General features: G+C 39.4%; 3 protein-coding genes across 3 annotated transcripts; all 3 read right to left on the bottom strand.

Moving 5' to 3' along the window:
• Positions 1 to 1,552: 1,552 nt before the first annotated feature.
• On the bottom strand, positions 1,553 to 7,267 carry LOC117765213 (chitinase-3-like protein 2). Its single transcript, XM_034591540.1, has 10 exons — positions 7,257 to 7,267; positions 4,529 to 4,560; positions 4,285 to 4,311; positions 3,938 to 4,142; positions 3,795 to 3,851; positions 2,911 to 3,076; positions 2,704 to 2,807; positions 2,485 to 2,608; positions 2,205 to 2,387; positions 1,553 to 1,714 (listed from the first exon to the last, which is right to left on the bottom strand). Exons 2-10 carry the CDS (start codon positions 4,551 to 4,553, stop codon positions 1,583 to 1,585), a joined length of 1,023 nt encoding a protein of 340 aa, XP_034447431.1. The 5' UTR covers positions 4,554 to 4,560; positions 7,257 to 7,267; the 3' UTR covers positions 1,553 to 1,582.
• On the bottom strand, positions 5,710 to 17,053 carry LOC117765029 (chitinase-3-like protein 2). The gene is made up of 13 exons (XM_034591244.1): positions 17,043 to 17,053; positions 15,615 to 15,646; positions 15,397 to 15,423; positions 15,048 to 15,252; positions 14,905 to 14,961; positions 14,356 to 14,521; positions 14,128 to 14,252; positions 13,909 to 14,032; positions 13,628 to 13,810; positions 13,015 to 13,131; positions 12,772 to 12,904; positions 11,345 to 11,410; positions 5,710 to 5,849 (listed from the first exon to the last, which is right to left on the bottom strand). Exons 2-13 carry the CDS (start codon positions 15,637 to 15,639, stop codon positions 5,710 to 5,712), a joined length of 1,368 nt encoding a protein of 455 aa, XP_034447135.1. The 5' UTR covers positions 15,640 to 15,646; positions 17,043 to 17,053.
• Positions 17,054 to 20,612: 3,559 nt separating this feature from the next.
• On the bottom strand, positions 20,613 to 26,174 carry LOC117765028 (chitinase-3-like protein 2). Its single transcript, XM_034591243.1, has 15 exons — positions 26,150 to 26,174; positions 25,905 to 25,931; positions 25,558 to 25,768; positions 25,415 to 25,471; positions 24,912 to 25,077; positions 24,684 to 24,808; positions 24,465 to 24,588; positions 24,192 to 24,374; positions 23,585 to 23,701; positions 23,342 to 23,474; positions 23,240 to 23,246; positions 23,063 to 23,128; positions 22,811 to 22,924; positions 21,492 to 21,739; positions 20,613 to 20,863 (listed from the first exon to the last, which is right to left on the bottom strand). The coding sequence occupies exons 1-15, from the start codon at positions 26,172 to 26,174 to the stop codon at positions 20,613 to 20,615; spliced, it is 1,854 nt and encodes a 617-aa protein (XP_034447134.1).
• Between the last annotated feature and the right edge of the window lie 1,031 nt (positions 26,175 to 27,205).

Here is a 27,205-nt window from a genome sequence, read left to right as displayed (position 1 = left end):
GTGGTTGTAGTAGTTGGAGTTGTTGTTGGAGTTGTGGTCGTGGTAGTCGGAGTAGTTGTTATTGTAGGTGGAGCTGTAGTAGCAGGAGTTGTTGTCACTGTAGGTGAAGCTGTGGTAGCAGGAGTTGTTGTCATTGTAGATGGTGCTGTGGTAGCGGGAGTTGTTGTCATTGTAGGTGGAGCTGGGAGAGCAAGAGTTGTTGTCATTGTAGATGGAGCTGTGGTAGTGGTAGTTGTTGTCATTGTACTTGAGGCTGTGGTTGGAGTAGTTGTGGTAGTTGGAGTTGTGGTAGTGGTAGTTGTTGTCATTGTACTTGAGGCTGTGGTTGGAGTAGTTGTGGTGGTGGGAGCTGTGGTTGTAGTAGTTGGAGTTGTGGTAGTTGGAGTTGTTGTTGTCGTAGCTGGAGTAGTTGTCACTGTAGGTGAAGCTGTGGTAGCAGGAGTTGTTGTCACTGTAGGTGAAGCTGTGGTAGCAGGAGTTGTTGCCATTGTAGGTGGAGCTGTGGTAACAGGAGTTGTTGTCACTGTAGGTGAAGCTGTGGTAGCAGGAGTTGTTGTCATTGTAGGTGGAGCTGTGGTAGCAGGAGTTGTTGTCATTGTAGTTGAGGCTGTGGTAGTGGAGGTTGTTGTCATTGTACTTGAGGCTGTGGTTGGAGTAGTTGTTGTGGTAGTTGGAGTTGTGGTAGTGGTAGTTGGAGTAGTTATGGTGGTGGGAGCTGTGGTTGTAGTAGTTGGAGTTGTGGTAGTTGGAGTTGTTGTTGTCGTAGCTGGAGTAGTTGTTGGAGTTGTGGTCGTGGTAGTCGGAGTAGTTGTTGTTATTGTAGGTGGAGCTGTAGTAGCAGGAGTTGTTGTCACTGTAGGTGAAGCTGTGGTAGCAGGAGTTGTTGTCATTGTAGGTGGAGCTGTGGTAGCAGGAGTTGTTGTCACTGTAGGTGAAGCTGTGGTAGCAGGAGTTGTTGCCATTGTAGGTGGAGCTGTGGTTACAGGAGTTGTTGTCACTGTAGGTGAAGCTGTGGTAGCAGGAGTTGTTGCCATTGTAGGTGGAGCTGTGGTAACAGGAGTTGTTGTCACTGTAGGTGAAGCTGTGGTAGCAGGAGTTGTTGTCATTGTAGTTGAGGCTGTGGTAGTGGAGGTTGAAGAACCTAAAAAAACAGGAACATTGGGGTAATGGCTCTAAAAGCTTCTTGATCATCACTTCATACATTTTTATTACTAAGCGTAACTACTTAGATTTCCAAACAGAAACACCAAACAAGTTTACAACAAGAAAACATCAAGTTAATAAAAGCTGATAAAACTTGTTAAGTAAATATAAAAATATAAATCACTACCTCACACTTTTTAAAATGTCTTACTTTGAACCAGGAGAGAATTCAGGTGGCTGATGAAGGGACTTTTGCTCTGGTTACAGAAATTTCCGCTGAAGTCATCCAGGTCCAGAGACCAAACAAAGGCTCCTCCAAAGTTTTTTGCTTTTAAGTAACTGACCTGAGAGGATGAGGAGGAAAATACTTCTGCATGTTAACAAAACACAGTATACGTCGAAACAGAGTTCTGAGTCGTTTGCATCGTTATAACTAAATTTAACAGATGGTTACCTTCGTACTAATGCTGAGTGTGTCATCAAATCCAACCCACTGGTTTTCTGTGATGGCATATGGAACTTGCTGATCAGGAATCCTTTGGACCATCCCCCCTTTAGTATAAAGGCAAGTCTGATAAGAAGCATCACATTACTCATATAGATGCAAAGAAATGGAGTTCAGACCTTTATGGTGCGTTCAGACCCAACATGAGGCGAAAATGAACCTCACGTTATTGGCCTGCTTTTGGAATCACTGGGCAACGGACAGAACTAACTGAGTAAGGCAGCTAATGCTAGTACTCTTATCTTGGTTCATAGTAAAGTGCAACCCATAGCTGGAATTAAATGAGATGAATATTTCCAGAACTTCGTTATTTGTGTTTTATAGTAACGGGTTGTATCCTACGTTACGTGCCAACAGACAGCGGAAATTGGGTTTGTCCTCAATTCTGATTCTTGGTTCATCACAAGGATTATTTGAAACACTTTCAATTTGTGTAGCTGTAATCCCACTGTGTGTAAAGGTTGGTTCACGCTTGGCCTGGTCCCACCTTTATTGTACAATAAACACCAATAATATAAATTACTTACATTCACAGCTCGTAGTAATAAAATAATACCTCATAATAGGCCCAGAATCCTTCTTCGCCAGTGTAGCAGCCTTCTTCACCAGTGCCGTTGGCTGGAGCTCCAACATCACTGGATGCAGAGGAGAGGGAAAAAGCTCGCCCATATGCAGCTAGTCCCAAATTTAGCAATTGTGCAGGTGCTCCCTTGTCCACCCAATACTGCATGGCAGAGTCCTAAAGTGTGGGGGGGGGGGGGGGAACAATAAAGATCAGAGTGCATCTGTTCATAGATAGGGGTTCAGACAATCTATGTATGAATCATGGTATTTACAGTATTATAGTAGATTTTGTCTCCAGTATCTTGGGATCCCACGTATAAGGGACTGTGATGTCCTGTGACATTTTCCCAGGGGCCGTGAAAGTCATACGTCAGCACATTGAGGAAGTCCAGGTCCCTGTTAGAATAGAGAGGAAGTCATGTTGACCAAAGTGCTTTGACATGTGATCATGGGTGTAATGTAAATATTTATGAAATAAAAGATTAGTTTACTTGGTAATCTTTTCGACTTCATAACTGGCATCAATGACCTCTCTCTCAGCAGAGACACTTGCTGTGAGGATTAATCGGTCAGTCTCAAAGGCAGCATTGAGCTCCTACTCAACAACAACAAAAAAAACATTGTTCAGTCAAGTCTAACATCCTATAAAAACAGATCCTATGGCATATTTCTTTGAGTTTTAGAGGAAAGGGTCTGACCTTGCACAACAGTGTAAATTTCTGCTTGTTGTCTGGGTCGCCTCCTGCTCCCACAGGGTACATCCAGTCCAGGTTTAACCCATCAAACTGAAATATTCTCAGTAGTGCGACAGCAGACTGGATGAATGTTGTTCTCTTTTGTTTGGTTGACGCCATCGTAGTGAATCTGATAAACATTTAACACAGTGATGATGGTCTTCATAGCCCTCCACCCCTCTCTTTCTCTCTCTGTCTATCTGCTTGTGTGCTTGTAGTGGATGGGCAGAGGGGGACATTTAATTATGTGATTGGGAAAATTAAAACTCCAGGACAACAGAAGGGGAATACAAAGTATGGGATGCATATTTGATAATTTATATCATATAAAATATGTAATTTATATCATTTAAAATCATGAGGGGGGAGGGGGGAGCTGGCTCATTAGCATTTAAAGGAACAGGCACTCAAAACAGGTCACTCTGTGGAGGGCTGTTTTATACAGGGTAAAAAGGAGCTGTTTTATATGATCCTTGTGGTATTTTGACCAAAGTATGTTACAGACATTTCATTAAGACCCCAAGGAACCATATCAACTTGTGGTAAAATGGGCATGCTATGTCCCCTTTAACATCTTTAGTAGGATACAATAAAATATTAAAAAATCAGGACACACAAGTAAGAAACATATCAAAATATAAAAGCTTATTAAATGATCATTGCTCCCAGTTTGCACTCGCCGCAGTGGCTTGGCACAAACCATATGTGCTGCTTCATTTAAACCATGTATTATGCTGGATTTGCAAATCACAAACAAAAAACCAACATGAATGGACAAAGCATTACAAGTACCAACATACTTTATGTATGTATGTTTGTACGTATGTATCTATAGAAGTATAACTTACTTTTCTTTGTTAAAGGTTGGGCCACCAACAGCCAACAGGGTTTTGAGTGAAGGATTTCTGTGGGAGCATAACATTTAAGTAATTATTGGAAAAATAAAAAGTTTGACAAGATTTAAAAAATGTGAATAAGCTGAAGTTCTAACCTGGTTTTGAGCCCATTAAACACCTGATAGCGAAATATTTCTGCTCTTCTAGTGGGGACCAGCTCATTGAATTCATTGATGTCAGAGAAGGCGTAGATCAGATGGGTACATTCGTTCGGATCGATATCCTCAATCGTGAACTTCCCGGCGTCTGGTCTATCTTCGGCCAAGCTGTTAAAGTAACACACCAGCCTTTCGGAAGAGCCTGAGACATGAATAACAAAAAGTTTGAATTAGAATGAATTGGTTTTCAAAGACAGCAGTTTTATCAAACTCTCATCAATTGTTGAGTTAGGAACCTTATTTATTTGCTGGAAGAACTGTTATGATTAATAAGTGCCACTTACCCAAGCTGGCGATGACCAGGCAGAGACCTTCAAAGATAAAGAGTGGATCATTATGAGGTTAACTATAAAAGTTAACTGGTCAGTTCATCTAAATCCACATGTAATTTGAACCTTGTGACCACATTTTGAAAGAAATTTTTCTTTCTTTTTTTTTTTTTGTCACTTAAAGTATAAAACAAATATTTGTAAGATCTGGTTGAGTGGAATATTTAATAAAGTGTTTTACTTGGTTAGTGAGCCTTACCTGCTGTCAGAATTATGTTGCACATGTTGTCACTATATGGAAAGAAAAGAAAGAAAGTATATATTTTTATAAACAGTATTATGAAATAAAAACATGGTATTCATACAAATCTTCACTCTGAGCACTCAAAATGTATTTCATTTCATTTCAGCATTTTCACTTAATTCTAGTTCAGTACTAGTTCAATTATACTAATTATATATTTTTATATTTTCATGTTTTGAACTGCATTATAACCAATAACTTGTTTTAGCTTAGCTTAGTCTTAGTCTAATAATGCTATTTATGCTGATTTGCTTAGTATTGTGTCATTTTTAGATATACACACAGGAAGAGTTGTGATGGTGGGCCCCCGAAAAAGCTTTGAATTCATCTCAGAAATAGGTCACCCGTCTTAAAGGTTATGAGTTCAGTATCCACTGCCACTAGGTGTCAGTCTTGCACCACAATCTCAGACCAAAAGCTCCAGTTGCCACAACTCCTCCCATCTTCAAGAGCTCAACAAGATGTTGCCAGCCCAGTGAAATTGGCCCATGAACACAAAACCACCAACACAATGGAGTAAATGTACCCAATGTACTGAAGAGTCAACAAAAACAAAAAGATTCAGCCAATCTTCCGTGTAGACGGGTAAAATGGATCCAGTCGGTGGTCATGTCAGTGTCGAAGCCTCAGTGTGACTTTTTTGCTGGTAAATATGTTTTTTAAAAGTCATGCCAGGACTGCACTCACTATTACCTGCATGGCTGCTACCAGCTAGTTAGCATGGGTGTGCTCTGCCCCACACAAAGATAAGGTGCAACCATATCTGGTTCAACAGCACCATGATGTCCGGGTGTGTTTATAGTGTTGGTGCACGATGACAGATGCCACACAGCTGAAAAGGTTTGAATATTAGGATTTCCATCAGAGTGTCATGTTTACACCACAGCTGATAAAATCTTTTCACTAACATGCACACACACGCCATTACATGAATAAGTAAGAAACAGAAATTAACACACACAGAGGGAGTGTGACCTCATTCTTTGCTCAGGACATCATTACTTCACAAATTCTTGACTATATATATACTTATTGTAAGTTGCTTTGGATAAAAGCGTCAGCTAAATGAAATGTAATATATATATATATATGTATAAAGCCTTTTAATATACAACATATAGAGTAATAGAACGCGACTAAACGTGGACCTGTGGAAATCTGAAACCAATCCACAGGTACAAGATGAGGTCGTGGGTCCTTGGGTTAAAGTTGACCCAGGTAAAGGGGACTCGACTCTGACTTGACTTGGACTCTTCTTTGGTGACTCGGAGTGGGACTTAAACACCACAGGACACAGACTTGAGATTTAGTGACCTGACGATAACACGGGTGGTGAGTGTAGCTTGTTGAAGTTTGCTTCTGTTTGTACCTTTACAAAGTCATAACCGAAAATTATAAGATTTCTTTTCATTTACCTTTTCTTTGGGTAATTGGATTCAACAAATCAGAGCACAAATCAGCATCTGGAATTTTTTAAAGAATAAAACATATTGTATTATAACAACACACAATCAAACCTTTAACAAATTGAAGTTAAATAAAAAAGGTGTTCAGAATTTAGAGAAAATGTAGCGATACAGCTCAGATATTGAAAGCACAGGGAGTGGAAAGGACACAGCGCTCACTCAGGATCCACCCACGAAAGCTCTTGCCTAAGTATCAGATCTTTTTTATTTTATTTTGTTTAATCCAAAAGAATCTTATCTACACTACCAGGTTTGATCTGAGCTAAACAGAATGCAATATATACTATAATATAATAAAGCTCGATAATAATAATCATAATCACACAATCTCAGCGCGTGAGTCGGTTAGAGAGCCGGTATAGTACAGCAACGGTTACATTTGTAGTAATGTGGTACGATGAAATCAAAGCAAAAGGGATACTTACAAAGGTAATGGTGAAAGAAGCATCTACTGTCTCCACTGTGACTGATGGAGGACTGATGAGTTTATGGCTGTTAAATTGGGTAGACAGCTCCCAGGGTGTGGTAGTTACATTGGGTGTGGATAGTTAATGCAGTGTTGCAATGTCCAAAGTAATGAATGGATGGAAATGTGGACAAAAGACGGTTTAATTACCTGACGTCAGGTGACGGGGGAACATTTAGTACATTTAAAAACGTGTAAAAAATAATTCATCAGCATGTTGATCATTTTTGAACAGTTTTTTTCTTTTAGTTAATTTTGACACTAAAGATATAATGGATAATTATGAGAGGAGGGATGTGTGACATAAATGACAAACTGACACCAGAGACATGGTCAGTCTGTTTAAATGGTTTGAGAATCAACAAATCCATCTTATGTCCCTCAGGCGGCTAAAATATCATAATGAAAAGATCATACTGAGTTTTCACCCCCAGTTGTTAACCTCCTGAAATCAACACAGAAGTTTGACACGTAAAAGTACAACAATTGTTAAACACAGACCCACAATATATGAACAGAACAAGGCGAGGATAAGTGGAGATGAGCAACAGCAGCATCATCATCATAAAAGGCATGTCTAATTACACAGTGTAAAACTAAACCGGTAAGAACACACCCACACTTTAATTAATTTGGATAACAAAAGAAATAATAATTTACATATAAGAAGTATCATCACACAAGGCATGTGCAGAAACTATTATATAAACACACAATGGCACACACACCCAACTGGGTTAGAAACACCTACCTATCATCTTGTTGTTATTCCTCCATGTTAACAAATTGTGCAGAACTGAGGATTAACAAACATAAATATATGTATACAAACATAATATATACAGCACTGGTTTTGTGTATAGACTGAACTAAAACACTGTGTAATGAACTAAAGATGTGATTACTCGTACACGTTAGTTTGTGTTTTCACACAAAGCAAGTTTATTTATATAGGACATTTCCAACACCACTGAAGTGCTTTGCATAAGACAACACGCTGTAACAAATAGATGTGAAAGATGCCAGAGAATAGTTAAAAAGACCAGTGGTGAAGTGAAGAGTTGTTTGAGACACAAGTTATATCACAATGATCTATGGATGCAGATTATCTTGTCATGGTGTCGTGGCCTCCTGGCACCAACCTGTCTCTGAAAGTCTATGTATCCGGCCATGTTCAATTCAATTCAATTCAAAACAACCTTTTGTCCCCGAAGGGCAATTCTAGGACAAATGGAGCATGTCAAGATGAGTAAAAACAAGAAGTAAGAGTAGTGAACATGACTGAAAGGACGGTCAAAAGGATAACGACTGTAAAAACTAGGAACGTAGATAAATACTGACTGATTAAAGTGATCGGAGTGCATTGAGGTATTATGTACAGCTCAGGTGAGTGATGAATATATAAACAGGACCAGGTAGCAGAAGATGAATCAGTGTGATCAGGGTCCAATCGGTTTAAAGTATTAGACTTCAAAATATGCTACATATGAAATCTGGAACCTTTGTTCAACCAGACACGAGACTGAGTCTTGGTAAGATTGTCTCCAAATATTATATTCAATATATAGCTAATTTGCAACAGTGAAAACAGCATGGATCAAACATGTCACTTTTGGGCCACTGAATTTAATTGGAAATTAAATATGTTCTCTATAAATGGAATGAATATATGTTGTTTATTGAAATGTACAAATATGTTGATTGAAACATTTGGAAGCAGTATTTTTTAGTTGTCATGTTGATCAGGGTGTTATTTCACTTTGTGCCTATTTCGAACAAAGAAGCTTTATTGAGCATTTTAGTCTCTGACATTCTTGTTAAAATTCTTCCAATGTGCCCAAGGTAGGCTAAACAAGGGATTCGACAAAGAACATTATTGAGTGCAGGCTCTTTCCAACCTTAATGCCTTTTACATTGCAGAGTAGTTCCTCTTCTAATACAGAGAGTGGTTCTGGCTCATACCTTCACCAACAGTCCCCTTATGAAACCACATTGAAATTCACTGGATCCGGATTATTACTTGGATCTGCATCAAATTGCGCACACTCATAAATATCTGTCTACTGAACATGTGTTATTTTTTCAGCAAGAATCATTAATTATTTCTCGAAAAATCAACATTTTTCTTTTTTAATTTCCTTTAAAATTAAGATTTTGCTTAACCTGAAGAACATGAGGTGCAATCTAAGCTTGTAACTCCCGGTTAATGCACCTGAAAATCCAATTAGCTTGATAAACTTACTGTGGAAATAATATAGAAAACATTCAGTTTTTCTAATTCTCTTTAATGGATTTGTATGTACAAGTTATACAGTAGTTATGATACAATTATATTCAAGTCGCTAATGCTGGCCTACAGAGGGACTTCCAGGTCTGCAACCACAACTCTGAACCCTTATAATAGTGACATATAATGCATGAAAATACCCATCAACTCAACTAGCAGAGGACCTAGCAGCATTGGACTACATGGGTCCCAAGAAGAACCAGTCCGCCGAGGAAGCAGCATGAGGGCATCCTTGACCTGGTCGAGGAGGTGAAGGCTCCACGGATCCAGAACGCAGACAAAGACAAGCGTGTAGCCTACTAGAGAGCAGAGTGGCAGACCTGGAACAGTACACAGTATACAACATGAATAATGTGATCGTCTCTGGCCACATACACAAGTACATACATCCTACCCATATCATCCTTTACAGTACATCCTACATTCAGCCGTGTGTAGAAAACATGCTCATGTTTTGTGTAAACCAGTGGTAGGAGTACTGTCAATGTCAGTAACTCAACGGTCACTGCACTAGTGTTATAAACGATGTCATGACATCATTAGGAAATGGCATTATTCCAACTTTGAAAAGCTAGCATTGCTTATTGGGATACACAAAGCAGGCGCAGGGACAGCATTGCCTGTCCAATGCTTTTTATTATTGTTGTTGTTATTGATGTTTATCCAAGAACAGCACGGTACAGCCTGTACCGACTTATGTCCTTCCAATCTTGTCTTGAAGGATGCTAATTATTATTTTTTCTTTCAAAACAATGTCAAAACGTGGTCTCACATTCACAGTCAGCTTGTCTCGAATCCACATTGATCAAATCTACACTAATATCCTAGCTTACAAACACAATCCCTGTAGCAAGGCGTCAGATCTCACCGACCAGATCCCAGGATCTTGATATTCAGACAGTTTGCGCTGCTGCCTCTAACCGACTTAGAGCCTGCATGTACTATGTCTAAGTAAGTAAGTAATATTCTAGTTTACAAACACAATCACTGTAGTAAAGCGTTAGATCTCACAGATCAGATGCCGATGACACCCAAATATACTTGGCCTCTCCGTCAGGGCTCCATCAGCATACAATGAAGATTTTAGGTTTAGGTTCAGGTTTCTTCTATATATCCGCCACAAAACAAGACTTTACTTGAATAAATAAAAGGATACACTTCACATTGTGTTTTTTCATGTCAGTGACACAATCATTATGTGATATATCTGTTATAAAACCAGCAAAAGAAGAGATTAGAGAGAGAGAGATTGTGATATGGGAATAGTTTAATGGAATTGAGTGAAGGGTCTTCTTTCCCACGGTCCCTTTTATCTCATAAGCATCTGACAGACAAATAACAACCAACCAATAATCAAACTACAAACAAAACTAAACAAAATGTGAGAAACTTTCAGTTGACCCATGATTGAATTATTTATTTAGTAATATTGATTGTGTCACCATGTAAGACAAATCTGGTCAGTTGAGTGCTAAATAAAGACCAACAAGAACATATCCATGGAATAGGGTTAGATACACCTACACAACATACAGTGTGTATGCATCAACCATATAATGAAGCAAATGAAGTTAGATAAATGATTAAGGAAAGGAGACCAAAAACACACATACAGGTACGATATAAGGATAGAATCAGGACAACAGTTGTAATGACACAGTACAGTTGTTTGTATGACATGTTAATAAATAAATATAAATAATGTTTTTTATTAAACATACATGGATTAGAGGACATTTGATTGGTGATGGGGAGATTATGGAAATAAATCTGTAAATGTTCGTAGTTTCATCTATAATCTATAAGTGTGTTTTCAAATTATGTGTAGATTAGTGAGGCTGAAAACAAACAACTAAATGAATTCCCCTGAATGATCATAAGAAATTGTACTTATACTAATTTGTGATAGTGACTACTTCAGTTAATAAGAATAAATATTTAAATATAACTTGCAACTCTTTAAGGATAGTCGCATCTCTTGACACTGTTCTTGAATTCCAGTCCCTTTGGACACTTTTGGAGGTGCACTTTAACAGGGCCACAGTTGTAAAAAGAACCTTTGTCTAAGGGATTGGGGACCAGCTTCCCTATCTTTCCTTTACAGGCAGCTTTACCACTATCTATAGTAGTAGGAGTTGTGGTAGTTGTAGTTGGAGTAGTTGTGGTGGGAGTGGTTGTGGGAGTTGTGGTTGCGGGAGCTGTGGTTGGAGTTGTGGTAGTTGGAGTTGTTGTTGTTGTAGTTGAAGTTGTGGTAGTTGGAGTTGTTGTTGTCGTAGTTGGAGTTGTGGTAGTTGGAGTTGTTGTTGTCGTAGCTGGAGTAGTTGTTGGAGTTGTGGTCGTGGTAGTCGGAGTAGTTGTGGTGGTGGGAGCTGTGGTTGTAGTAGTTGGAGTTGTGGTAGTTGGAGTTGTTGTTGTAGTTGTGGTCGTGGTAGATGGAGTAGTTGTGGTGGTAATGGGAGTTGTGGTTATAGTAATTGTAGTTGTTTCGCATTTGCTGTTTTTATTGTTGAATTCCTCTCCAACTGGACAGTTTAGGAGCGCTGGAACTGAACAGTCGTAATAAGTAGTTTTGTCTGAGGGATTGGGGAACAGCCCTGTCGTCTGTCCATTACAGGCACCTTGAACACAATTTGTAGTAGTAGGAGTTGTGGTTGTAGGAGTTGTTGTTGTGGTAGTTGGAGTTGTGGTAGTTGGAGTTGTTGGTGTGGTAGCTGGAGTAGTTGTTGGAGTTGTAGTCGTGGTAGATGGAGTTGTTGTCATTGTAGTTGGAGTAGTTGTGGTGGGAGTGGGAGAAGGAGAAGGATAGTCGCATCTCTGGACACTGTTCTTGAATTCCAATCCCTTTGGACACTTTTGGAGGTGCGCTTTAACAGGGCCACAGTTGTAAAAAGAACCTTTGTCTAAGGGATTGGGGACCAGCTTCCCTATCTTTCCTTTACAGGCAGCTTTACCACTATCTATAGTAGTAGGAGTTGTTGTCATTGTAGTTGGAGTAGTTGTGGTGGGAGTGGGAGAAGGAGAAGGATAGTCGCATCTCTGGAGACTGTTCTTGAATTCCAATCCCTTTGGACACTTTTGGAGGTGCGCTTTAACAGGGCCACAGTTGTAAAAAGAACCTTTATCTAAGGGATTGGGGACCAGCTTCCCTATCTTTCCTTTACAGGCAGCTTTACCACTATCTATAGTAGTAGGAGTTGTTGTCATTGTAGTTGGAGTAGTTGTGGTGGGAGTGGGAGAAGGAGAAGGATAGTCGCATCTCTGGACACTGTTCTTGAATTCCAATCCCTTTGGACACTTTTGGAGGTGCGCTTTAACAGGGCCACAGTTGTAAAAAGAACCTTTGTCTAAGGGATTGGGGACCAGCTTCCCTATCTTTCCTTTACAGGCAGCTTTACCACTATCTATAGTAGTAGGAGTTGTTGTCATTGTAGTTGGAGTAGTTGTGGTGGGAGTGGGAGAAGGAGAAGGATAGTCGCATCTCTGGACACTGTTCTTGAATTCCAATCCCTTTGGACACTTTTGGAGGTGCGCTTTAACAGGGCCACAGTTGTAAAAAGAACCTTTATCTAAGGGATTGGGGACCAGCTTCCCTGTCGCTCCTTTACAGGCAGCTTTACCACAATTTATAGTAGTAGGAGTTGTGGTAGTAGGAGTTGTTGTTGTGGTGGTGGGAGCTGTGGTTGTAGTAGTTGTAGTTGTTTCGCATTTTCTGTCTTTTTTCTTGAATTCCTCTCCAACTGGACACCTTAGGAGCACTGGTACTGAACAGTCGAAATAAGTAGTTTTGTCTGAGGGATTGGGGAACAGCCCCGTCGTCTGTCCATTACAGGCACCTTGAACACAACCTTTTGCACAAAACAGAAACGGCAAACAAATTTACTACGAAAAACATCAAGTCAATAAAAGCTGATAAAACTTGTTAATTAAATCTGGGAAAAAAATCACTACCTCACTACACACACTTTTTAAAATGTCTTACTTTGAACCAGGAGAGAATTCAGGTGGCTGATGAAGGGACTTTTGCTCTGGTTACAGAAATTTCCGCTGAAGTCATCCAGGTCCAGGGACCAAACAAAGGCTCCTCCAAATTTTTTTGCTTTTAAGTAACTGACCTGAGAGGACGAAGAGGAAAATACTTCTGCATGTTAACAAAACACAGTATACGTCTAAACAGAGTTGTGAGTCGTTTGCATCGTTATAACTAAATTTAACAGATGGTTACCTTCGTACTAATGCTGCGTGTGTCATCAAATCCAACCCACTGGTTTTCTGTGATGGCATATGGAACTTTCTGATCGGGAATCCTTTGGACCATCTCCCCTTTCGTATAAAGGCAAGTCTGAAAAGAAGCATCACATTTCACATATAGATGCAAAGAAATAGAGTTCAGACCTTTATGGTGCGTTCAGACCCAACATGACGCGAAATTGAACCTCACATTATTGGCCTGCTTTTGGAATCACTGGGCAACGGACAGAACTAACTGAGTAAGGCAGCTAATGCTAGTACTCTAATATTGGTTCATAGTAAAGTGCAACCCATAGCTGGAATTAAATGAGATGAATATTTCCAGAACTTCGTTCTTTGTGTTTCACAGTCCACAAGTTGTATCCTACGTTACGTGCCAACAGACAGCGGAAATTGGGTTTGTCCTCAATTCTGATTCTTGGTTCATTACAAGTATCTCAATGCTTGAAACACTTTCAACTTGTGTAGCTGTAATCCCACTGTGTGTAAATGTTGGTTCACGCTTGGCCTGATCCCACCTTTATTGTACAATAAACACTAATAATATAAATTACTTACATTCCCAGCTCATAGTAATATAATAATACCTCATAATAGGCCCAGAATCCTTCTTCACCAGTGTAGCAGCCTTCTTTACCAGGGCCGCTGGCTGGAGCTCCAACATCACTGGATGCAGAGGAGAGGGAAAAAGCTCGCCCATATGCAGCTAGTCCCAAATTTAGCAAATGTGCAGGTGCTCCGTTGTCCAACCAATACTGCATGGCAGAGTCCTAAAGTGTGTGGGGGGGGGGGGGAAACAATAAAGATGAGAGTGCATCTGTTCATAGATAGGGGTTCAGACAATCTATGTATGAATCATGGTATTTACAGTATTATAGTAGATTTTGTCTCCAGTATCGTGGGATCCCACGTATAAGGGACTGTGATGTCCTGTGACATCTTCACAGGGGCCGTGAAAGTCAAACGTCAGCACATTGAGGAAGTCCAGGTCCCTGTTAGAATAGAGAGGAAGTCATGTTGACCAAAGTGCTTTGACATATAATCATGGGTGTAATGTAAATATTTATGAAATAAAAGATTAGTTTACTTGGTAATCTTTTTGACTTCATAACTGGCATCAATGACATCTCTCTCAGCAGAGACACTCGCTGTGAGGATTAATCGGTCACGGTTATGTTTTTTCCCTTCAGTCTCAAAGGCAGCATTGAGCTCCTACTCAACAACAACAACAAAAACATAGTTCAGTCAAGTCTAACATCCTATAAAAACAGATCCTATGGCATATTTCTTTGAGTTCCAGAGGAAAGGGTCTGACCTTGCACAACAGTGTAAATTTCTGCTTGTTGTTTGGGTCGCCTCCTGCTCCCACAGGGTACATCCAGTCCAGGTTTAACCCATCAAACTGAAATATTCTCAGCAGTGCGACAGCAGACTGGATGAATGTTGTTCTCTTTTGTTTGGTTGACGCCATCGTAGTGAATCTGAAAACATTTAACACAGTGCTCTCAATAACTAATTATAATATGGAGTTATTAACATCTTTAGTAATATACAATAAAATACAAAAAAAGCAGGACAGACAAGTAGGAGTCATATAAAAATATAAAAGCTTATTAAATGATCATTGCTCCCAGTTTGCACTCGCCGCAGTGGCTTGGCACAAACCATATGTGCTGCTTCATCTAAACCATGTATTATGCTGGATGTGCAAATCACAAAAAAACAAAACATGAATGGACATAGCATTACAAATACCATCATACTTTAGTGCTGCTTACACTTGTTTTTGGACTCATAAAAATGCCCAAATGTGAAAGTCTTTTTTGTGTATTTGTACGTATGTATCTATAGAAGTATAACTTACTTTTCTTTGTTAAAGGTTGGGCCACCAACAGCCAACAGGGTTTTGAGTGAAGGATTTCTGTGGGAGCATAACATTTAAGTAATTATTGGAAAAATAAAAAGTTTTACATGATTATACAAATGTGAACAAGCTGAAGTTCTAACCTGGTTTTGAGCGCATTAAACACCGGATAGCGAAATATTTCTGCTCTTCTAGTGGGGACCAGCTCATTGAATTCATTGATGTCAGAGAAGGCGTAGATCAGATGGGTACATTTGTTCGGATCGATATCCTCAATCGTGAACTTCCCGGCGTCTGGTCTATCTTCGGCCAAGCTGTTAAAGTAACACACCAGCCTTTCGGAAGAGCCTGAGACATGAATAAAAAAAAGTTTGAATTAAAGAATGAATTGGTTTTCAAAGACAGCAGTTTTATCAAACTCTCATCAATTGTTGACTTAGGAACTTTATTTATTGGCTGGAAGAACTGTTATGATTAATAAGTGCCACTTACCCAAGCTGGCGATGACCAGGCAGAGACCTTCAAAGATAAAGAGTGGATCATTATGAGGTTAACTAGAAAAGTTAACTGGTCAGTTCATCTAAATCCACATTGAAATTTATTTTTCTTTCTTTTTTTCTTTTTGTCACTTAAAGTATAAAACAAATATTTGTAAGATCTGGTTGAGTGGAATATTTAAGAATGTGTTTTACTTGGTTAGTGAGCCTTACCTGCTGTCAGAATTATGTTGCACATGTTGTCACTATATGGAAAGAAAAGAAAGAAAGAATAAAATTTATTTTTAGAAACGGTATTATCAAAGAAAAACATGGTATTCATACAAATCTTCACTCTGAGCACTCGAAATGCATTTCATTTAATTTCAGCATTTTCACTTAATTCTAGTAAGATTCTAATTAGATGTTTTTATAATTATTTTCATTTTTTTAACTACATTATAACCAACAACTAAATTAGCTTTTCAGTCTAATAATGCTATTTATGCTGATTTGTTTATTATTGTGTCATTTTTAGATATACATCGCGAAACCGACTGCTGCATTGTAAAAAAATAGCATCTCCCTTGATGACAGCTCTGCATGGTCAGGAAAGCTCTTACCTAAATATCACATCTTTTCTATTTATCGTACACTACCAGGTCTGATCTGAGCTAAACAGAATGAAAATCAATCAAAAAAGATAAATACAATATAATAAAGCTCAATGACAATCATTATAATCATAATCACACAATCTCAGCGCGTGAGTTGGTTAGAGAGCCAGTATAGTACAGCAGCAGTTAAATCTGTAGTAATGTTGAACAATCAAATCAAAGCAAAAGGGATACTTACAAAGGTAATGGTGAAAGAAGCATCTACTGTCTCCACTGTGACTGATGGAGGACTGATGAGTTTCTGGCTCTTAAATTGGGTAGACAGCTGCCAGGGTGTGGTAGTTACATTGGGTGTGGATAGTTAATGCAGTGTTGCAATGTCCAAAGTAATTAAACCCTGACGGAAATGTGGACAAAAGACAGTTCAATTACCTGACGTCAGGAGACGGGGGAACATTTAGTACATTTAAAAACGTGTACAAAATAATTCCTCAGCATGTTGATAATTTTTGAACAGTTCATTTTGACACTAAAGATATAATGGATAATTATGAGAGGAGGGATGTGGGACATAAATGACAAACTGACACCAGAGACATGGTCAGTCTGTTTAAATGGTTTGAGAATCAACAAATCCATCTTATGTCCCTCAGGTGGCTAAAATATCATAATGAAAAGATCATACTGAGTTTTCACCCCCAGTTGTTAACCTCCTGAAATCAACACAGAAGTTTGACACGTCAACACAATATGATGCAATGTATGTAAAAGTACAACAACTGTTAAACACAGACCCACAATAAATGAACAGAACAAGGCAAGGATAAGTGGAGAGGAGCCACAGCACCATCATCATTATAAAAGGCATGTCTAATTACACAGGTTAAAACTAAACCAGTAAGAACACACCTACACTAAAGGTTAGCTTGGATAACAAAAGAAATAATAATTTACATATAAGAAGTATCATCACACAAGGCATGTGCAGAAACTATTATATAAACACACAATGGCACACACACCCAACTGGGTTAGAAACACCTACCTATCATCTTGTTGTTATTCCTCCATGTTAACAAATTGTGCAGAACTGAGGATTAACAAACATAAATATATGTATACAAACATAATATATACAGCACTGGTTTTGTGTATAGACTGAAATAAAACACTGTGTAATGAACTAAAGATGTGATTACTCGTACACGTTAGTTTGTGTTTTCACACAAAGCAAGTTTATTTATATAGGACATTTCCAACACCACTGAAGTGCTTTGCATAAGACAACACGCTGTAACAAATAGATGTGAAAGATGCCAGAGAATAGTTAAAAAGACCAGTGGTGAAGTGAAGAGTTGTTTGAGACACAAGTTATATCACAATGATCTATGGATGCAGATTATCTTGCCATGGTGTCGTGGCCTCCTGGCACCAACCTGTCTCTGAAAGTCTATGTATCCGGCCATGTTCAATTCAATTCAATTCAAAACAACATTTTGTCCCCAAAGGGAAATTCTAAGACAAATGGAGCATGTCAAGATGAGTAAAAACAAGAAGTAAGAGTAGTGAACATGACTGAAAGGACGGTCAAAAGGATAACGACTGGAAAAACTAGGAACGTAGATAAATACTGACTGATTAAAGTGATCGGAGTGCATTGAGGTATTATGTACAGCTAAGGTGAATGATGAATATATAAACAGGACCAGGTAGCAGAAGATGAATCAGTGTGATCAGGGTCCAATCGGTTTAAAGTATTAGACTTGAAAATATGCTACATATGAAATCTGGAACCTTTGTTCAACCAGACACGAGACTGAGTCTTGGTAAGATTGTCTCCAAATATTATATTCAATATATAGCTAATTTGCAACAGTGAAAACAGCATGGATCAAACATGTCACTTTTGGGCCACTGAATTTAATTGGCAATGAAATATGTTCTCTATAAATGGAATGAATATATGTTGTTTATTGAAATGTACAAATATGTTGATTGAAACATTTGGAAGCAGTATTTTTTAGTTGTCATGTTGATCAGGGTGTTATTTCACTTTGTGCCTATTTCGAACAAAGAAGCTTTATTGAGCATTTTAGTCTCTGACATTCTTGTTAAAATTCTTCCAATGTGCCCAAGGTAGGCTAAACAAGGGATTCGACAAAGAACATTATTGAGTGCAGGCTCTTTCCAACCTTAATGCCTTTTACATTGCAGAGTAGTTCCTCTTCTAATACAGAGAGTGGTTCTGGCTCATACCTTCACCAACAGTCCCCTTATGAAACCACATTGAAATTCACTGGATCCGGATTATTACTTGGATCTGCATCAAATTGCGCACACTCATAAATATCTGTCTACTGAACATGTGTTATTTTTCCAGCAAGAATCATTAATTATTTCTCGAAAAATCAACATTTTTCTTTTTTAATTTCCTTTAAAATTAAGATTTTGCTTAACCTGAAGAACATGAGGTGCAATCTAAGCTTGTAACTCCCGGTTAATGCACCTGAAAATCCAATTAGCTTGATAAACTTACTGTGGAAATAATATAGAAAACATTCAGTTTTTCTAATTCTCTTTAATGGATTTGTATGTACAAGTTATACAGTAGTTATGATACAATTATATTCAAGTCGCTAATGCTGGCCTACAGAGGGACTTCCAGGTCTGCAACCACAACTCTGAACCCTTATAACAGTGACATATAATGCATGAAAATACCCATCAACTCAACTAGCAGAGGACCTAGCAGCATTGGACTACATGGGTCCCAAGAAGAACCAGTCCGCCGAGGAAGCAGCATGAGGGCATCCTTGACCTGGTCGAGGAGGTGAAGGCTCCACGGATCCAGAACGCAGACAAAGACAAGCGAGTAGCCTACTAGAGAGCAGAGTGGCAGACCTGGAACAGTACACAGTATACAACATGAATAATGTGATCGTCTCTGGCCACATACACAAGTACATACATCCTACCCATATCATCCTTTACAGTACATCCTACATTCAGCCGTGTGTAGAAAACATGCTCATGTTTTGTGTAAACCAGTGGTAGGAGTACTGTCAATGTCAGTAACTCAACGGTCACTGCACTAGTGTTATAAACGATGTCATGACATCATTATGAAATGGCATTATTCCAACTTTGAAAAGCTAGCATTGCTTATTGGGATACACAAAGCAGGCGCAGGGACAGCATTGCCTGTCCAATGCTTTTTATTATTGTTGTTGTTATTGATATTTATCCAAGAACAGCACGGTACAGCCTGTACCGACTTATGTCCTTCCAATCTTGTCTTGAAGGATGCTAATTATTATTTTTTCTTTCAAAACAATGTCAAAACGTGGTCTCACATTCACAGTCAGCTTGTCTCGAATCCACATTGATCAAATCTACACTTATTTCTCGTACTCGACCAGGTAATATCCTAGCTTACAAAGACAATCCTTGTAGCAATGCATCACATCTCACCGACCAGATCCCAGGATCTTGAGTTTCAGACAGTTTGCGCTGCTGCCTCTAACCGACTTAGAGCCTGCATGTACTATGTCTAAGTAAGTAAGTAATATTCTAGTTTACAAACACAATCACTGTAGTAAAGCGTTAGATCTCACAGATCAGATGCCGATGACACCCAAATATACTTGGCCTCTCCGTCAGGGCTCCATCAGCATACAATGAAGAATTTAGGTTTAGGTTCAGGTTTCTTCTATATATCCGCCACAAAACAAGACTTTACTTGAATAAATAAAAGGATACACTTCACATTGTGTTTTTTCACGTCAGTGACACAATCATTATGTGATATATCTGTTATAAGACCAGCAAAAGAAGAGATTAGAGAGAGAGAGATTGTGATATGGGAATAGTTTAATGGAATTGAGTGAAGGGTCTTCTTTCCCACAGTCCCTTTTATCTCATAAGCATCTGACAGACAAATAACAACCAACCAATAATCAAACTTCAAACAAAACTAAACAAAATGTGAGAAACTTTCAGTTGACCCATGATTGAATTATTTATTTAGTAATATTGATTCAAATTTATCAAATTTAAGCTCACAATATAGAATTATTTTAAACACAACCATTGTGTCACCATGTAAGACAAATCTGGTCAGTTGAGTGCTAAATAAAGACCAACAAGAAGATATCCATGCAATAGGGTTAGATACACCTACACAACATACAGTGTGTATGCATCAACCATATAATGAAGCAAATGAAGTTAGATAAATGATTAAGGAAAGGAGACCAAAAACATACATACAGGTACGATTTAAGGATAGAATCAGGACAACAGTTGTAATGACACAGTTCAGTTGTTTGTATGACATGTTAATAAATAAATATAAATAATGTTTTTTATTAAACATACATGGATTAGAGGACATTTGATTGGTGATGGGGAGATTATGGAAATAAATCTGTAAATGTTCGTAGTTTCATCTATAATCTATAATTGTGTTTTCAAATTATGTTTAGATTAATGAGGCTGAAAACAAACAACTAAATGAATTCCCCTGAATGATCATAAGAAATTGTACTTATACTAATTTGTGATAGTGACTACTTCAGTTAATAAGAATAAATATTTAAATATAACTTGCAACTCTTTAAGGAGTGGGAGAAGGATAGTCGCATCTCTGGAGACTGTTCTTGAATTCCAGTCCCTTTGGACACTTTTGGAGGTGCGCTTTAACAGGGCCACAGTTGTAAAAAGAACCTTTGTCTAAGGGATTGGGGACCAGCTTCCCTATCTTTCCTTTACAGGCAGCTTTACCACTATCTATAGTAGTAGGAGTTGTGGTAGTGGTAGTTGGAGTAGTTGTGGTGGGAGTGGTTGTGGGAGTTGTGGTGGCGGGAGCTGTGGTTGGAGTTGTGGTAGCTGGAGTTGTTGTTGTCGTAGTTGTTGGAGTTGTGGTCGTGGTAGATGGAGTAGTTGTGGGGGTAGTGGGAGTTGCGGTCGTGGTAGTCGGAGTAGTTGTTGTGGTAGTTGGAGTTGTGGTAGTGGTAGTTGGAGTAGTTGTGGGGGTAGTGGTTGTGGGAGTTGTGGTAGTAGGAGTTGTTGTGGTAGTGGGAGTTGTGGTTGTAGTAGTTGGAGTTGTGGTAGTTGTAGCTGGAGTAGTTGTGGTGGTAGTGGTTGTGGGAGTTGTGGTGGCGGGAGCTGTGGTTGTAGTAGTTGGAGTTGTGGTAGTTGGAGTTGTTGTTGTAGTAGCTGGAGTAGTTGTTGGAGTTGTGGTCGTGGTAGATGGAGTAGTTGTGGTGGTAGTTGGAGTTGTGGTAGTGGTAGTTGGAGTAGTTGTGGGGGTAGTGGTTGTGGGAGTTGTGGTAGTAGGAGTTGTTGTGGTAGTGGGAGTTGTGGTTGTAGTAGTTGGAGTTGTGGTAGTTGTAGCTGGAGTAGTTGTGGTGGTAGTGGTTGTGGGAGTTGTGGTGGCGGGAGCTGTGGTTGTAGTAGTTGGAGTTGTGGTAGTTGGAGTTGTTGTTGTAGTAGCTGGAGTAGTTGTTGGAGTTGTGGTCGTGGTAGATGGAGTAGTTGTGGTGGTAGTGGGAGTTGAGGTCGTGGTAGTTGGAGTAGTTGTTGTTATTGTAGGTGGAGCTGTAGTAGCAGGAGTTGTTGTCACTGTAGGTGAAGCTGTGGTAGCAGGGGTTGTTGTCATTGTAGATGGTGCTGTGGTAGCGGGAGTTGTTGTCATTGTAGATGGTGCTGTGGTAGCAGGAGTTGTTGTCATTGTAGATGGTGCTGTGGTAGCGGGAGTTGTTGTCATTGTAGGTGGAGCTGTGGTAGCGGAGGTTGTTGTCATTGTAGGTGGAGCTGTGGTAGCAGGAGTTGTTGTCATTGTACTTGAGGCTGTGGTTGGAGTAGTTGTTGTGGTAGTTGGAGTTGTGGTAGTGGTAGTTGGAGTAGTTGTGGTGGTAGTGGTTGTGGGAGGTGTGGTAGTGGGAGTTGTGGTTGTAGTAGTTGGAGTTGTGGTAGTGGTAGTTGGAGTAGTTGTGGTGGTGGGAGCTGTGGTTGTAGTAGTTGGAGTTGTGGTAGTTGGAGTTGTTGTTGTCGTAGCTGGTGTAGTTGTTGGAGTTGTGGTCGTAGTAGTCGGAGTAGTTGTTGTCATTGTAGGTGGAGCTGTGGTAGCAGGAGTTGTTGTCATTGTACTTGAGGCTGTGGTTGGAGTAGTTGTTGTGGTAGTTGGAGTTGTGGTAGTGGTAGTTGGAGTAGTTGTGGTGGTAGTGGTTGTGGGAGGTGTGGTAGTGGGAGTTGTGGTTGTAGTAGTTGGAGTTGTGGTAGTGGTAGTTGGAGTAGTTGTGGTGGTGGGAGCTGTGGTTGTAGTAGTTGGAGTTGTGGTAGTTGGAGTTGTTGTCGTAGCTGGAGAAGTTGTTGGAGTTGTGGTCATGGTAGTCGGAGTAGTTGTTGTTATTGTAGGTGGAGCTGTGGTAGCAGGAGTTGTTGTCATTGTACTTGAGGCTGTGGTAGCAGGAGTTGTTGTCATTGTAGGTGGAGCTGTGGTAACAGGAGTTGTTGTCATTGTAGTTGAGGCTGTGGTAGCAGGAGTTGTTGTCATTGTAGGTGGAGCTGTGGTAACAGGAGTTGTTGTCATTGTAGTTGAGGCTGTGGTAGCAGGAGTTGTTGTCATTGTAGGTGGAGCTGTGGTAACAGGAGTTGTTGTCATTGTAGGTGGAGCTGTGGTAGCAGGAGTTGTTGTCATTGTAGGTGGAGCTGTGGTAACAGGAGTTGTTGTCATTGTAGGTGGAGCTGTGGTAACAGGAGTTGTTGTCATTGTAGGTGGAGCTGTGGTAGCAGGAGTTGTTGTCATTGTACTTGAGGCTGTGGTAGCAGGAGTTGTTGTCATTGTACTTGAGGCTGTGGTAGCAGGAGTTGTTGTCATTGTACTTGAGGCTGTGGTAACAGGAGTTGTTGTCATTGTACTTGAGGCTGTGGTAGCAGGAGTTGTTGTCATTGTAGGTGGAGCTGTGGTAGCAGGAGTTGTTGTCATTGTACTTGAGGCTGTGGTAGCAGGAGTTGTTGTCATTGTAGATGGAGCTGTGGTAACAGGAGTTGTTGTCATTGTACTTGAGGCTGTGGTAGCAGGAGTTGTGGTCATTGTAGTTGAGGCTATGGTAGTGGAGGTTGAAGAACCTAAAAAAACAGGAACATTGGGGTAATGGCTCTAAAAGCTTCTTGATCATCACTTCATACATTTTTATTACTAAGCGTAACTACTTAGATTTCCAAACAGAAACACCAAACAAGTTTACTACAAGAAAACATCAAGTTAATAAAAGCTGATAAAACTTGTTAAGTAAATATAAAAATATAAATCACTACCTCACACTTTTTAAAATGTCTTACTTTTAACCAGGAGAGAATTCAGGTGGCTGATGAAGGGACTTTTGCTCTGGTTACAGAAATTTCCGCTGAAGTCATCCAGGTCCAGAGACCAAACAAAGGCTCCTCCAAAGTTTTTTGCTTTTAAGTAACTGACCTGAGAGGATGAGGAGGAAAATACTTCTGCATGTTAACAAAACACAGTATTCGTCTAAACAGAGTTCTCAGTCGTTTGCATCGTTATAACTAAATTTAACAGATGGTTACCTTCGTACTAATGCTGAGTGTGTCATCAAATCCAACCCACTGGTTTTCTGTGATGGCATATGGAACTTGCTGATCAGGAATCCTTTGGACCATCTCCCCTTTAGTATAAAGGCAAGTCTGAAAAGAAGCATCACATTTCACATATAGATGCAAAGAAATAGAGTTCAGACCTTTATGGTGCGTTCAGACCAAACATGACGCGAAATTGAACCTCACGTTATTGGCCTGCTTTTGGAATCGCTGGGCAACGGACAGAACTAACTGAGTAAGGCAGCTAATGCTAGTACTCTTATCTTGGTTCATACTAAAGTGCAACCCATAGCTGGAATTAAATGAGATGAATATTTCCAGAACTTCGTTATTTGTGTTTTATAGTAACGGGTTGTATCCTACGTTACGGGCCCACAGACAGCGGAAATTGGGTTTGTCCTCAATTCTGATTCTTGGTTCATCACAAGGATTATTTGAAACACTTTCAACTTGTGTAGCTGTAATCCCACTGTGTGTAAAGGTTGGTTCACGCTTGGCCTGATCCCACCTTTATTGTACAATAAACACCAATAATTTAAATTACTTACATTCACAGCTCATAGTAATATAATAATACCTCATAATAGGCCCAGAATCCTTCTTCACCAGTGTAGCAGCCTTCTTCACCAGTGCCGTTGGCTGGAGCTCCAACATCACTGGATGCAGAGGAGAGGGAAAAAGCTCGCCCATATGCAGCTAGTCCCAAATTTAGCAATTGTGCAGGTGCTCCGTTGTCCACCCAATACTGCATGGCAGAGTCCTAAAGTGTGGGGGGGAAACAATAAAGATGAGAGTGCATCTGTTCATAGATAGGGGTTCAGACAATCTATGTATGAATCATGGTATTTACAGTATTATAGTAGATTTTGTCTCCAGTATCGTGGGATCCCACGTATAAGGGACTGTGATGTCCTGTGACATTTTCCCAGGGGCCGTGAAAGTCATACGTCAGCACATTGAGGAAATCCAGGTCCCTGTTAGAATAGAGAGGAAGTCATGTTGACCAAAGTGCTTTGACATGTGATCATGGGTGTAATGTAAATATTTATGAAATAAAAGATTAGTTTACTTGGTAATCTTTTTGACTTCATAACTGGCATCAATGACATCTCTCTCAGCAGAGACACTTGCTGTGAGGATTAATCGGTCACGGTTATGTTTTTTCCCTTCAGTCTCAAAGGCAGCATTGAGCTCCTACTCAACAACAACAACAAAAACATAGTTCAGTCAAGTCTAACATCCTATAAAAACAGATCCTATGGCATATTTCTTTGAGTTTCAGAGGAAAGGGTCTGACCTTGCACAACAGTGTAAATTTCTGCTTGTTGTTTGGGTCGCCTCCTGCTCCCACAGGGTACATCCAGTCCAGGTTTAACCCATCAAACTGAAATATTCTCAGTAGTGCGACAGCAGACTGGATGAATGTTGTTCTCTTTTGTGTGGTTGACGCCATCGTAGTGAATCTGATAAACATTTAACACAGTGCTCTTAATATCCACTTAATTATAATATGGAGTTATTAACATCTTTAGTAGGATACAATAAAATATTAAAAAATCAGGACACACAAGTAAGAATCATATAAAAATATAAAATCTTATTAAATGATCATTGCTCCCAGTTTGCACTCGCCGCAGTGGCTTGGCACAAACCATATGTGCTGCTTCATTTAAACCATGTATTATGCTGGATGTGCAAATCACAAACAAAAAACCAACATGAATGGACAAAGCATTACAAATACCAACATACTTTATGTATGTATGTTTGTACGTATGTATCTATAGAAGTATAACTTACTTTTCTTTGTTAAAGGTTGGGCCACCAACAGCCAACAGGGTTTTGAGTGAAGGATTTCTGTGGGAGCATAACATTTAAGTAATTATTGGAAAAATAAAAAGTTTGACAAGATTTAAAAAATGTGAACAAGCTGAAGTTCTAACCTGGTTTTGAGCCCATTAAACACCTGATAGCGAAATATTTCTGCTATTTTAGTGGGGACCAGCTCATTGAATTCATTGATGTCAGAGAAGGCGTAGATCAGATGGGTACATTTGTTCGGATCGATATCCTCAATCGTGAACTTCCCGGCGTCTGGTCTATCTTCGGCCAAGCTGTTAAAGTAACACACCAGCCTTTCGGAAGAGCCTGAGACATGAATAACAAAAAGTTTGAATTAGAATGAATTGGTTTTCAAAGACAGCAGTTTTATCAAACTCTCATCAATTGTTGAGTTAGGAACCTTATTTATTTGCTGGAAGAACTGTTATGATTAATAAGTGCCACTTACCCAAGCTGACGATGATCAGGCAGAGACCTTCAAAGATAAAGAGTGGATCATTATGAGGTTAACTATAAAAGTTAACTGGTCAGTTCATCTAAATCCACATGTAATTTGAACCTTGTGACCACATTTTGAAAGAAATTTTTCTTTCTTTTTTTCTTTTTGTAACTTAAATGTATAAAACAAATATTTTTAAGATCTGGTTGAGTGAAATATTTAATAAAGTGTTTTACTTGGTTAGTGAGCCTTACCTGCTGTCAGAATTATGTTGCACATGTTGTCACTATATGGAAAGAAAAGAAAGAAAGTATATATTTTTATAAACAGTATTATGAAATAAAAACATGGTATTCATACAAATCTTCACTCTGAGCACTCAAAATGTATTTCATTTCATTTCAGCATTTTCACTTAATTCTAGTTCAGTACTAGTTCAATTATGCTAATTATATATTTTTATATTTTCATGTTTTGAACTGCATTATAACCAATAACTTGTTTTAGCTTAGCTTAGTCTTAGTCTAATAATGCTATTTATGCTGATTTGCTTAGTATTGTGTCATTTTTAGATATACACACAGGAAGAGTTGTGATGGTGGGCCCCCGAAAAAGCTTTGAATTCATCTCAGAAATAGGTCACCCGTCTTAAAGGTTATGAGTTCAGTATCCACTGCCAGTAGGTGTCACTCTTGCACCACAATCTCAGACCAAAAGCTCCATTTGCCACAACTCCTCCCATCTTCAAGAGCTCAACAAGATGTTGCCAGCCCAGTGAAATTGGCCCATGAACACAAAACCACCAACACAATGGAGTAAATGTACCCAATGTACTGAAGAGTCAACAAAAACCAAAAGATTCAGCCAATCTTCCGTGTAGACGGGTAAAATGGATCCAGTCGGTGGTCATGTCAGTGTCGAAGCCTCAGTGTGACTCTTTTGCTGGTAAATATGTTTTTTAAAAGTCATGCCAGGACTGCACTCACTATTACCTGCATGGCTGCTACCAGCTAGTTAGCATGGGTGTGCTCTGCCCCACACAAAGATAAGGTGCAACCATATCTGGTTCAACAGCACCATGATGTCCGGGTGTGTTTATAGTGTTGGTGCACGATGACAGATGCCACACAGCTGAAAAGGTTTGAATATTAGGATTTCCATCAGAGTGTCATGTTTACACCACAGCTGATAAAATCTTTTCACTAACATGCACACACACACCATTACATGAATAAGTAAGAAACAGAAATTAACACACACAGAGGGAGTGTGACCTCATTCTTTGCTTAGGACATCATTACTTCACAAAT

The sequence above is a fragment of the Hippoglossus hippoglossus genome, chromosome 7, assembly GCF_009819705.1.
Source record: "Hippoglossus hippoglossus isolate fHipHip1 chromosome 7, fHipHip1.pri, whole genome shotgun sequence".
NCBI classification, from domain to species: Eukaryota; Metazoa; Chordata; class Actinopteri; order Pleuronectiformes; family Pleuronectidae; genus Hippoglossus; species Hippoglossus hippoglossus.
The sequence above is the reverse complement of the archived record's forward strand: the minus strand, read 5'-3'. Positions and strand labels throughout refer to the sequence as shown.

Bases quoted from the DNA above. Each gene is read 5' to 3' on its own strand.
- LOC117765213 (XM_034591540.1), bottom strand. From the start codon at position 4,553: ATGTGCAACATAATTCTGACAGCAG. The intron at 4,143-4,284 runs GTAAGTGGCACT...TTCATGTCTCAG, and splicing joins CCTGGTCATCGCCAGCTTGG to GCTCTTCCGAAAGGCTGGTG. The intron at 3,852-3,937 runs GTTAGAACTTCA...ATGCTCCCACAG, and splicing joins TTTAATGGGCTCAAAACCAG to AAATCCTTCACTCAAAACCC.
- LOC117765029 (XM_034591244.1), bottom strand. From the start codon at position 15,639: ATGTGCAACATAATTCTGACAGCAG. The intron at 15,253-15,396 runs GTAAGTGGCACT...TTCATGTCTCAG, and splicing joins CCTGGTCATCGCCAGCTTGG to GCTCTTCCGAAAGGCTGGTG. The intron at 14,962-15,047 runs GTTAGAACTTCA...ATGCTCCCACAG, and splicing joins TTTAATGCGCTCAAAACCAG to AAATCCTTCACTCAAAACCC.
- LOC117765028 (XM_034591243.1), bottom strand. From the start codon at position 26,174: ATGTGCAACATAATTCTGACAGCAG. The intron at 24,375-24,464 runs GTAAATACCATG...CCCACACTTTAG, and splicing joins ACAAAATCTACTATAATACT to GACTCTGCCATGCAGTATTG. The intron at 23,702-24,191 runs GTATTATTATAT...GCTTCTTTTCAG, and splicing joins GATTCTGGGCCTATTATGAG to ACTTGCCTTTATACTAAAGG.